This window comes from Otolemur garnettii, unplaced genomic scaffold (genome assembly GCF_000181295.1).
Source record: "Otolemur garnettii isolate 467f Iridium unplaced genomic scaffold, OtoGar3 scaffold00022, whole genome shotgun sequence".
In the NCBI taxonomy this organism is placed as follows: domain Eukaryota; kingdom Metazoa; phylum Chordata; class Mammalia; order Primates; family Galagidae; genus Otolemur; species Otolemur garnettii.
The window spans coordinates 16,929,925-16,942,829 of record NW_003852417.1 but is presented as its reverse complement, the minus strand read 5'-3'; the positions used below and the strand labels follow the sequence as shown (position 1 = coordinate 16,942,829).

Here is a 12,905-nt window from a genome sequence, read left to right as displayed (position 1 = left end):
CAACCAAAAAATAGCCGGGCGTTGTGGTGGGCGCCTGTGGTCCCAGCTACTTGGGAGGCTGAGGCAGGAGACTCACTTGAGCCCAGGAGTTGGAGATTGCTGTGAGCAGTGAAGCCATGGCGCTCTACCCAGGGGGACAGCTTGAGGCTCTGTCTCAAAAAATAATAATAATAATAATAATAATGCAAAAAAAGTAACATTCACATTGTCAGATAGGAGTATGTCTATTATAGAATGCTTTGACTCTGAAGTTCATAGCTCTGGATTTTTTAAAAGCTCCCCAAATGATTCCAATATGTAGCAAAGAGTAAAGAATGCTAGAGTTACATAAAATGCTGAGGGAAATGCAGGGACTCGGGCTTGACATGGACAAGTGTGTCCCAGATTTGGAGACCCCCGAAGACCTGGTTAGCTGCTAGTGAGAATGATGGGTTATTTGGTTATCCGTGGTCCACAGCAGCAGGGGGCATTCTTCCTGTGGTTCCATTCCTTTCTCCCCCTACCCCACTCCTCCTGCCAAGTTTCCCAGATACTCAGACCCTAGGATGGTGAGTGTGAGTTGATCGATAGAAGGAAGAAAAACTGAGATAAAGCGTCTGGCCCTGTTCTGGACCTGGAACCCACCTGCGACTACCCCAAGGATTCTGTTCAGTTTTTCAAATGCTCCTCACTTGCCATATGCCATGCAGGTGCCCCAGGAACCCTAAGATAACAGTAAGGCATGATTCCTGGCCTGAAGGCACTCACAGGGGAGACCAATAAGGATTCTATTATGGGAAATAGTAGGAGATGTCCTGCCTATTGAGGAGGCCCCAAAGAGCATTTTGAGGGGACCAGGGAAAATTTCCCAAGGCACCCAAGCTATGTCTGGTAGGATAAGTTGCGGTGGATGTGGAGGGGGAGGAAGAGCCCAGACTTGGGAAAGGAAATGCCACTGCACATTGAGGGGGCTGAGATTCTTTCTGAGAAGCTGGAGTGCAGGGTGCGCATTAGGTGTGAGCACCGAGAGGAGGCTGGGAGGCGAGGTCAGCCCACAGGGCCTGTGACTGCAACAGGCTTGGATTTCATCCTGCCGGACACGGAGGTCCATTCAGTACAGTAGTTTGAAGCAGAAGAGCAGATGTTTAGACTTGTCTTTTTGGAGGTTGCCCCCTGGGTGGCATGTGGAAGAAAAATGGAAGGGGAAGTTGAGGCAGCCAGGAGGCCATAGCAGGGGTCCTAGCAAGTCAGGAGGATTGATCCCAATGCAGTCAGTGGGTGTAGCGAGGACAAAAAGGAGGGGATGGTGTGAGCCACATCAAGAAGCAGTGATGGCATTTAATCACTGGCCAGATGTGGGTGTGAGTGAGATGTCCTGAGGGCACAATTGAAGGAGGTGCTCGCTCACTTATGTGGTTATGCAGGTGCTGACCTTGAGTGTGAAGGAGTCTAGGATAAGTTTAGGTCTGTGACATGGTGACAGAGCAGCTGGTGAGACTCTTAGCCAGGAGCACAGGCAGCTGTGGGGTGGCAGTGAGGAAGTGAGGACAGCCAGCCTCTCAAGGGCCACTTCTCTCCTTGACCTCCAGTGTTGGGTGGGGTTGGTGTGAGGCTCCAGCCTCTAGCTGGCCCAGCTTTGTTCTGTGTCCTCCAGCACACTCACATAGCTTGACTTCTGACCTCCCAAAAGCAATCATTAACCCCCTTCCTGCTCTGTCCCCTGTGATGTGAACCTCACAAGTGACTTCTTGCTGCCCTAGTCTGCTAGCACCCCTTGATTGGAGAGCCCTCAGGCAGGTCAGCTGATTCCACTGGGAAAAATTCCAGTGGGGAAGCAGCCAATTTATTAATTCTGGTGGCTCAAGGTGATTTCAGCCCTCCAGGAGGCCTGTGATGAAATCAGAGGACAACTGGATGCCCTGGGGCAGCACCCTCTTACCGGCAGTAGTGGAAAAGCGTTTTATGTGGTTGCAATTTACACACTTGATGCAAATTCAATATCGTTTCAGCTTCAGATTTGAGAAGCACTGACTGAATGTCTATGCCAAGCGCTGACACAGCAGGGGGCTCACAGAGTGAGGCTGGGGCTGCTGCGTTCTAATCTGATCTCTCTGTACTTTCTAGCTGCATGACCTTAGGCCAGTAATTTTCAATTTCTTTGTGAAATGGAGAGAGGACCAGGACTTCTCTTAGGGAAGATGGAAATAGTGGCTATGTACCTCCTTCATGTTTACATGGATGGAGCTGGAAAATGTTCTTCTTAGCAAAATATCACAAGAATGGAAGAAAAAACTTCTAATGTACACAGCCCTATTATGAAACTAATTTATAGCTTTCATATCAAGGCTATAACCTAATTATAGCCTAAGAATATGGGGTGAGGGGGATGGATGGGTGGAGGGCGGGTGATTGGAAGGATCACGTCTATGGTTTATCTTACAAGGGTACAAGTGAATCTTTCTAAAAGTAGAATATAAACGTCTTAACACAATAACTAAGAAAATGACATAAAGGCTATGTTAACCAGTTTGATGAAAATATTTCAAATTGTATATGAAAACACCACACTGTACCCCATGATCGCATTACTGTACACAGCTATTATTTAATAAAAAAAAAAAAAGAAAGAAATAGTGGCTATGAAGGGTTTAGCATAGTGCCTGACAGATAGTTAGTGCTCATCAAAGTTTGCTAGCCATCCTGGAGCGTATGTGGTGTTCCCAATTTTGGATGTCAAAGCTAAGGGGATTAACTTGCCCACTTCCTCGAGATAATTATGTGGGTAGAACCCACATCTTTCTGGCCCTCTCCAGTGCTCATGTGCTTTAGGGTCCCACATTGCCCCTTAGCTGCAGTGGAGTCTTCTCCCTTCACATCGACCAAAGATCAGCCCCCTTCCCGCTGCCTGTGTTGAAAGCTCTATCCCTGAGTCAGGAGCCAGTTAGCAAAGGGGCTGGGCTGCTGGTGACTGAGTCTTCTCTCACCTCCCGAACACCAGCTGGGTTCTGGCTGCCAGGGTTAGATCCCCCACACCCGCTCCCAGGCCCAGTGAACTAGCCTGCCCTGTAAATCCGAAGCAAACAGACCGGGAACCCTGTATTCCCAGAGGGGCTCCCTCTCCACCTTCCTAATGGTTCTCCTAACAATGGAAACCTTGTGCTGGAACCGCAAAGGCTACAGGGGAAAACTCCATTCTTACTGAGGGCTACAAGGCCCCATGTGGAACACGTGTTGAATCCACTCCTAGAAGAATCTCAAAACAGGGAAGCAGCATCCCTCCGGCTGGGGATGCTGTGGCCCTTTGAAAAGCCCATCTCTTAATCCCTCTGTGTCCCCAGGCCATGGAGAGCAAGCTGCTCATCGGGGGCAGGAACATCATGGATCACACCAATGAGCAGCAGAAGATGCTGGAACTGAAGCGGCAGGAGATTGCCGAGCAGGTAGGGCTGCGGGGCATCAGGCCCCCTTGGGGTACACGGCTTTCAGGTCCTATCTGGGTGGTGTAGGGCAGTAAGCAGCATTAACTAAAGATCCCTGGAATTAGAGTCCTGAGGATCTAAGACATGCCACCCTGGTCCCATGCATCTCCTAGCCCAGGGTCTTCTGTCTGGCAGGGGCACTGCTAGCTGGGGGGTGAGAGGAAGTGATGGCTCTCCATGATGTCAGCCTCCACAAGGCACCTGGTACTTCTTCCTGGGCCTTCCACAAGAGTCTGAGTTCTTTGCCAACTACGTGTCTAGTTCCCAAATCGTTAGGATCCACAATTTGTTGAACTTACCAAGGAACCATGACACTCCTTGGGGAGAGGGTGAGATAGTATGGGAGCCATTGTGACAGACATCTGTATATTTGGTTAACATCTCTGGAGTGTGCCCACAATTAGGGTTGAGGTCTCCAGCCACATGGTGCAGCACCTAGTAAAATCATGGCCACAGGAGCTGAGAGGGGGTTCCGAGAGGCTCCACGTAGCACTGGGTAGAAGTAGACATGTGTCATGGTAAAGCCAGGTCCCACGATAGGCAGAGAGAGCTGGTCCCCTGGTCTCCCTCAGCCCTGCCAAGTGCATGCTACTCCACTGAGCCCCCCTGCCTATCCTAGAAACGCCGTGAGCGGGAAATGCAGCAAGAGATGATGCTCCGAGATGAGGAGACCATGGAGCTCCGCGGCACCTACACGTCCCTGCAGCAGGAGGTGGAGGTCAAAACTAAGAAACTCAAGAAGGTGAGAAAGCGGTCAAGGGGTGCTGAGGGCCCAGCAGCCTCTGCCCAAGGACACTGTGCATCAAAGACCCTCCCTGCTTTGCTTGAACTACTGAACCCCTGGGCTCTGGGGTGGGGAGCAGGGAAGGCAGGAGTTTGGTACTGGGGGTAGGATAGAGCCTTTTCTCTCAGCCAGGGCGGGCTCATAGGCTGGGGACTCTGTCACTTCTAGTATCCAGGGTTGCTGTCCTCGTGTCCTGGGTAACTTCTCTCTTTATAGTGTCACTAGTAAGTCACAGTTTGCACAGCTGGGCCTGGAGCAGGACAGGGAAATATAAAGTGGCCCAAGAAGGAGAGTTAAGCCTGGGAAAGCTCAGGCAGGGAGCATAAGGCCCTCAAGGACGTGGCAAAGAATGAGAATACCTGCTCACCAGAACACCACAAAGTCCCTGGCAAGGAAAAGATATGTACATGAGCTGAGGGTCTAGTGTAGGGAGCATCAGCAAATTCCAGCTTAGATTCTCGGAAGGACCTGGAGGGCCACAGGACTGCTGACATGACTGTCCTAGAGCAGAGGCCCAGCCACAGTGGCAGTTACCAGGGACACTCGGCTCAGTAGGTCAGGAGTAGAAGAGATGGCCAGGGCTGCCCTCCACACCCGCTCTCTTTTTTTTTTTGAGATAAAGTTTCACTTTGTTGGCTCGGCGCCTATGGCTCAACCGGCTAAGGCGCCAGCCATGTACACCTAAGGTGGCGGGTTCAAATCCCCAGCCCGGACCCGCCAAACAACGACGGCTGCAACCAAAAAATAGCCGGGCGTTGTGGCGGGCGCCTGTGGTCCCAGCTACTTGGGAGGCGGAGGCAGGAGACTCGCTTGAGCCCAGGAGTTGGAGGTTGCTGTGAGCTGTAATGCCACGGCACTCTACCCAGGGGGACAGCTTGAGGCTCTGTCTCAAAAAAAAAAAAAAAAAAAAAAGTTTCACTTTGTTAACCTCAGTAGAATACCATGGCATCATAGCTCACAGCAGCCTTAAACTCTTGGGCTCAAGTGATCCTCTTGCCTCAGCCTCCCAAGTAGCTGGGACTGCAGGTGCCTACTACAACGCCAGCTATTTTTAGACACAGGGTCTCACTCTTGCTCAGGCTGGCCTTGAACTCTCCTGAGCTTAGATAATCAACCTGCCTCAGCTTCCCAGAGTGCTAGGATTACAGGCTCACACCCTCTCTTTTGAGAACCCCTGGAGAGGAAGGAGTCACCATCCAAACCATCCAAACTCACCCAGGCTTCCCACTCCTTGAGCCTCAATTCTCCAGTGAAACCTGGGTCCTGGTTCTGGCTCTTCTGTTGGCTAGTTGTGTGGCCTTCAGCAAGTCTGTGCCACAGCGTCCTCATCTATAAAAAGAGAGCATTGGACCAAAAGGTCCCTCAGGTCCCTTCTAGTTTGAACATTGCATGATGCTGATAGCAGCTGAGAAGGAGCAGATAATGGCCACAGGCTTCTTTGTAGGGGGACAGGGCAACCCTTTAAAAAGCCCAGCCTGATTTGTGGTGGGGCAGTGAGGGGGAGCCCAGCTCAGGGTCCCCAGCCTCATCCTAGGCCAAGCTGGTAGACCTAATCCTGCAGTCCTTGGGGCCCTGGCCAGGTGACCTGGCTTTGTTGCCACCTTGGGCAGCCCTTGAGATGTACGTGTCCCCACCCAGCTCTACGCCAAGCTGCAGGCGGTGAAGGCAGAAATCCAGGACCAACATGACGAGTACATCCGGGTGCGGCAGGACCTGGAGGAGGCGCAGAATGAGCAGACCCGTGAACTCAAGCTCAAGTAGGGCTCACTCCTCTCCCTCTTCTAGGTCCCTATGGCCAGCCCTTATTCCTTACAGCCTCTCCCTACAGACTCCTGTCCTTCCCATGCGTGCCCATGGGTCCCTCTAAAATAAAACATGCCTGAGGGATGAAGGCTAGGGCCCCGTTCTGGAGTTTCTCTACCTCCTCTGGCTGTATTGGTGAACCCCCACAAAGTACATGCTGGGTGCTGGCCAAAAATAACTCCAGAGGCCCTGAGGATACAATTTTCATATAAGAAGCAGTGATTTTTTCAAGTTTTTATATTTCTGGAAGAATCCTTCCCCCCCAACTTTTTGGTTTTCCCATCTCTGCTCCCTCTGCCTTTTGGCTTGTTTTTTCCTAATCCTTCGACTTTCACATGGACTGTGTGGTCTCTACTTCATTCCTGCTCCCAGGTACCTAATCATTGAGAACTTCATTCCCCCTGAGGAGAAGAACAAGATCATGAACCGGCTTTTCCTGGACTGTGAGGAGGAGCAGTGGAAGTTCCAGCCACTGGTGCCAGCTGGAGTGTGAGTCTCTGACACAGGGGTCTGGGCCAAGGGGCTAGTAAGTGAGGGTGGTAAGGTCCTGTCCTGTTCTATAGATCACGGAAGGAGTGGGGAGAATACAAAGTAGGGGTGGATTTCCTAAGATCTAATTTGTAGGGGTCCCTAGGAAGAAGAGGTGTTCTGGGAAAAAATGTGTCCCATTGGCCTATAATACAGAAAAGACCCTGTGAGGCGTCTAATGAGGAGGAAGAGCATCTCAGCCTCTTGACAATCCTAGAAAATTCAAACAAACTGGCCGGTTCTGGTGAATACTCATTTATCTCATGCCAGAAATAGCAATCATCATTAATATTTGCCAAGCGCTACTGTGTGCTGGACACCGTGCGAGACTCTGCAGATAGAGGTTAAATCAGACATAGTCTGAGCTTGCAGTCCAGTGGGAAATAGAGAGAAGTAATCAGACCATGACATGATAGAGGGGTGGTCCAATCTTAGCCTTCTTCATCTGAGTGATTCAGCATTCCACCTGTTTCCACATCCTAGTCCTGAGGCGACGCTATGTCCATTGGCTAGGTGTGCAGCTCCCTCTGCTGGTGGCCATGAGGAACAACCCAATAGAATGACTGCCTCACTCAGCTGAAGCACTGTCCCTTAATTGCAAATCTGTGTACAGAGGTGGTTCAGAGGCTGGAATTAAACAAATGTACATCCCCCGAGATTCTCTTCTCTCTCCATCTCTAGGAATAATAATGCTAATATATAGGACAGGAGTCTTCCCACAGCTAGGGTGGGAAACTAGTAAGGTGGGCAGCTTTTCACTAGAGTATAAGAAGCCCACTTCATCTACTTTCTAAAAGGCTGATCCTAACCAATGTGACACTGCACAAGTTTATAAGAGGCAAATTCATGAGCAAAAGACTTCCATGGTGTCGGCTTCGGACTTACAATCCACCTTTCCAATCTAAGTAGAGACTCTCAGTAGTACATCAAATACAGAGGTTTTCTACCTTGACTGCAGCTAGAATTATCTAGCTCAGCTAGTTGGCCTCCAGAGGGTCCTAGATAGAACCCAGGATTATGTTTTCTGTTTGCTTCCTCCAAAGTTTCCAGATTATTCTGAAGTGAAACCAGGCTTGAAAACTACTACTCAGCCCGTGCCTATGGCTCAAGTGGCTAAGGCGCCAGCCACATACACCTAACATGGCGGGTTCAAATCCAGCCTGGGCCCGCCAAACAACAACGATGGCTGCAACCAAAAAAAATAGCCAGGCACTGTGGCGGGTACCTGTGGTCCCAGCTACTTGGGAGGCTAAGACAGGAGACTCGCTTAAGCCCAGGGGTTGGAGGTTGCTGTGAGCTGCGATGCTGCGTCACTCTACCCAGGGGGACAGCTTGAGGCTCTGTCTCAAAAAAAAAAAAAAAGAAAGAAAAAGAAAACCACTACTCACTGCCTTTTGTTGGAGACAGACGTTGGCGAAGCTTTTGCTCCGTAAGGTTATTTTATGTTTAGAAAAGCTTTTGAGTTGACAATTTGCAGGTTGAGGAATTTATATACAGTGGATATAGTAGCATCATCAACTTACTTAACTAGATACCAGCTGAGAGAGGCCCTGAGAAGGCACGTGTTAACTTTTTACTTTAAAATATGAGCATTATGCCCAGCATGTTGCTCATGCTTGTAATCCTAGCCCTTCGGGAGGCCGAGGAGGATGGATTGCTTGAGCTCAGGAGTTCAAGACCAGTCTGAGCAAGAGGGAGACCCCATCTCTACTAAAAATATAAAAAATAGGTGGTCATAGTGGTGTACTCCTGTAGTCCCAGCTATTGGGGAGGCTAAGGCAAGAGGATTGCTCAAGCCCCTCCACTCAACCTTTTGAGATTAAATTGTAAAACACTGTGATCCTTTACCTATATTTCCTAAGAACTAGAAAATTCTCATACATAACCATAGTACAGTGATTAAATTTAGGAAATTTTATATTGACAAAATACTATTATTTAGGCTATGTTAAATGTTTGCCAATTTCCCAGTAATGCCTTTTATGGCGATATCCCTCCCTCTCCACTTGAGATCATGCATTTCATTTAATTGTCATGTCTCTTTACCCTCCTGTTTATTCATTTCTCAAAATTTTCTCCTGTAATTTTGACTTTATTGCCTCAAGCATGTTATCTAGACCCAAAGCAGGCATGTGTGTGTGTGTAGCGGGGAAGGGCGTGGTTGGCCAGAGGTTAAGATCAGCCTAATGATATGCACTTCCATTCTTTATCTATATATTTTTTAATTTACTTTTTTTTTTTTTTTTTTTGAGACAGAGCCTCAAGCTGTCCCCCTGGGTAGAGTGCTGTGGCATTACAGCTCACAGCAACCTCCAACTCCTGGGCTCAAGCGAGTCTCCTGCCTCCGCCTCCCAAGTAGCTGGGACCATAGGCGCCCGCCACAACGCCCAGCTATTTTTTGGTTGCAGCCGTCATTGTTGTTTGGCGGGTCCTGGCTGGGGATTCGAACCCGCCACCTTAGGTGTACGTGGCTGGCGCCTTAGCCGGTTGAGCTATAGGCGCCGAGCCTAAATTTACTTTCTTCCTTTAAACAACTCTTACTTTACTTGCAAACACAATATGTTTTTGTTATGGGAAATTTGGATAAATATTGAAAAAAATGAAAATTCCACCTATCTAGTGGTTGCCTCTGCTAACATTTGGATAGGAACTTTCCATCTTTTCTTTTTCCTACGCACAGATAAACTTTTCTCTTTTTTGTAAAAATAAAATGGTTTGCATATGCTGTGAAACCATTCACAGATTTTAAAAAATTAAAATAGCCCTTTTTTTTTTTTTATTTTTATTTTTAGAGACAGAGTCTCACTTTATCGCCCTGAGTAGAGTGCTGTGGCATCACAGCTCACAGCAACCTCTAACTCCTGGGCTTAGGCAATTCTCTTGCCTCAGCCTCCCCAGTAGCTGGGACTACAGGCGCCACCTCAACACCTGGCTATTTTTTGTTACAGTTTGGCCAGGGCCGGGTTCAAACCCGCCACCCTCAGTATATGGGGCAGGCGCCCTCCCCACTGAGCCATAGGTACCGCCCTAAAATAGCACACTTTAAATAATTTTTAGAGTAGATACCAGTAATAGCTTTTTAAAAAGAAATAAGATTGCCAAAATACTGATTCTTCTTTACTGTTTTAAATTGCTGTCATTTCTAGCCCCTTGTATTTTTTATTCCGATCTTCTGCTTTAAAGGCCAGTTTCTGCTCTTTAGGCCTTCTAACGTGTGCTTCTGAAAGCCCTGTGGCCTCAGTGCTGCTGAAGACAGACCAAGAGAGCTGAAACCGTGATGATGTTCTTTCCCACCTTTCTTTTCTCCTCTGTTTTCTCCTATCATCCTTTCCCGAGCAAAGAAAATCATGCAAAGAGAGGAGGATTCAGGGGCTTCTTTGCCAATGGAAAACTGGAAAACTCATCATTATTCAAACACCTCTTTTATTTATTTATTTATTTTTGCAGTTTTTGGCTGGAGCTGGGTTTGAACCCGCCACCTCTGGCATATGGGGCTGGCCCCCTGCTCTTTTGAGCCACAGGAGCCACCCAGACACCTCTTTTTTCAGTTTATCTCTGTGGTGTTTTCTTTCCTATGATTCTTTTTTTGTTTTTTTCTTTTTGAGACAGTCTCACTGTGTCCCCATCAGGGGAGTGCCGTGGCATGACAGCTCACAGCAACCTCAAACTCTTGGGCTAAAGCAATTCTCTTGCTGGGACTACAGGCATCCACCACAACACCCGGCTATTTTTTGGTTGAAGTTGTCATAGTTGTTTAGCAGGTCCAGGCTGTGCTCAAACCCACCAGCCTCAGTGTATATGGCCGGCACCCTACTCACTGAGCTCTGGGCGCCAAGGCTTTCCTATGATTCTTTGGGAAGAATCTGTCCCAACACACATGCCCTTTAACTAAAATCTGTGTATAGTTGCTCCCAAGTCTGCATTTGCAGGTTCATGTTGGCAACTCTTCTACCTGAATCCCAATGAACCGTGTTTCCTGAAAATTTTATAATGAAAATGTAGGCTGGTTTGGTGGCTCATGCCTCTAATCCCAGGACTTTGAAAGGCTGGGGCAGGAGGACTGCTTGAGCCCAGGAGTTTGAGGCTGTCGTGAGCTATAATCATGACACTGCGCTCGAGCCTGGGTCACAGAGCAAGAGTATGATTCAGTTTATTCACAATTTAACCATGCTTTGTTTTCTTTCTTTCTTTTTCTTTTTTTAGAGACAGAGTCTCGCTTTGTTGCCCTCTGTAGAGTGATGTAGTGTCACAGCTCACAGCAACCTCCAGCTCTTGAGTTTAGGCAATTCTCTTGCCTTAGCCTCCCAAGTAGCTGGGACTGCAGGCGCCTGCCATAGTGCCTGGCTATTTTTTTGTTGTTGTTCCAGTTTGGCCGGGGCCTGGTTCAACCCTCCACCCTCAGTATATGGGACCAGCGCCCTACTCACTGAGCCACAGGCACTGCCCTTTTTTTTTCTTTTGAGTCAGGGTCTCACTATGTTGCTTAGGCTAGAGTATAATGATTTCATCATAGCTCATGACAGGTACAAACTCTGATCTTGAGCCTCAGCCTCACGGGTAGCTGGGACTATAGGTGCATGCCACCATGCCCAGCTAATTTTTTAATTTCTTTGAGAGACGGGGGTCTTGCTATGTTGCTCGGGCTAGTCTTGAACTCCTGGCCTCAAGCAATCCTCCTGCCTCAGCCTCACAAATCACTGGCATTACAGGCATGAGCCCACATTCCCAGCCATCCATGCTGTTTTATATAGAATATGTATCTGCTTCAACAATGATAGCGAATAAATGTTAAACAGAAAATATTCAGACTATACTGGGTAAGGGTAACAGATACAAAGGTAATTATGACATACCACAGTCTCTGCTGCCCCTAACTGTAAATTATATAAACAATTACTACAAATTGCTCTACCCAGTAACTTTAAGAAATACATTACTTAAAAAATGCTTATTAAGAAATATAGGCTGAGGCCAGGCACAGTGGCTTACACATATAATCCCAGTACTTTGGAAGGCTGCAGTAGAAGGGCCACTTGAGGCAAGAAGTTCAAGATCACTTAAACTGAGGTTGGGTGCAGTGGCTCACATCTGTAATCCTAGCACTCTGGGAAGCCAACATGGGTGGATTTCCTGAGCTCATGGGTTCAAGGCCAGCCTGAACAAGAGTGAGACCCCCATCTCTAAAAATAGCTGGGTATTGTGGCAGGCGCCTGTAGTCCCAGCTTCTTGGGATTCTGAGTCAAAAGAATCACTTGAGCCCACGAGTCTGAGGTTGCTGTGAGCTGTGACGCCACAGCAGTCTATTGAGGGCAAGAAAGTAAGACTCTTCCCACCCCTGCCCCCAACAAGACCATTTTAACCTGAGAGTTTGAAGTTGCTATGAGCTATGATGATGCCATTGCACTCTAGTTCTCTAGCTGGGATGACAGAAACCTTGTCTCAAAACAAAAAAAATCAAGTCATTGTGAGTATTTTTCCCCCTTTCTTTTTTTGGTTACCATTCAGTCTGTTATGTCTAATGACTGCAACCTGCAATATTTAACATTTATTTCAGAGCTTTAAAAAGATAAGAGGGTGGCGCCTGTGGCTCAAGGAGTAGGGCGTAGCCCTTATACTGAAAAAAATAAATAAAAATAATATTCTAAAAAATAATAAATAAAAAGATAATAAAAAGACAAAAAAGTAAAAATGCATCTATGAATTTTTATATGAACCAAGTTGGGTTTTTTTTTTTAGACAGTCTCAGGCTGTTGCCCTGGGTAGATTGTCGTGGCATCACAGCTCACAGCAACCTCAAGCTCTTGGGCTTAAGTGATTCTCTTGCCTCAGCCTCCCAAGTAGCTGGGAATACAGGCACCTGCCGCAACACCTGACTATTTTTTGGTTGTAGTTGTCATTGTTGTTTGGCGGGCCCAGGCTGGATTCGAACCTGCCAGCTCCGGTGTATGTGGCTAGCACCCTAGCCACTTGAGCTACAGGCACTGAGCCAAGTTTTCTTTCTTTTTTTTTTTTAGACAGACTCTCGCTATGTTACCCTTGGTGCCATGGCGTAATGGCTCACAACAACCTCAAACTCCTGGGCTTAAGCTATTCTCTTGCCTCAGCCTCCGGAGTAGTTGAAATGGCAGGTGCCCACCACAATGCCTGGCTATTTCTTGGTTGCAGTTGCCATTGTTGTTCAGCAGGCCTGGGCTGTGCTCGAACCCGCCAGCCTCGGTGTATGTGGCTGGCGCCCTACTCACTGAGCTCCGAGCGCCAACCCTGAGCCAAGTTATTTTAAGTAATTTTCTTTTTCTTTTTTTTTTTTTTGAGATGGAGCCTCAAGCTATGTC

The 12,905-nt window shown here is 47.9% G+C and overlaps 1 protein-coding gene across 1 annotated transcript in view; it reads left to right on the top strand.

Moving 5' to 3' along the window:
* Positions 1 to 12,905, top strand: part of KIF3C (kinesin family member 3C) — a 47,764-nt gene that overhangs the window by 22,705 nt on the left and 12,154 nt on the right. The window contains exons 2-5 of the mRNA XM_003787448.2: positions 3,318 to 3,419; positions 4,078 to 4,200; positions 5,881 to 5,999; positions 6,418 to 6,534. Of these exons, the coding sequence (XP_003787496.1) occupies positions 3,318 to 3,419; positions 4,078 to 4,200; positions 5,881 to 5,999; positions 6,418 to 6,534 (461 nt within the window). The remainder of the gene's footprint in view (positions 1 to 3,317; positions 3,420 to 4,077; positions 4,201 to 5,880; positions 6,000 to 6,417; positions 6,535 to 12,905) is intronic.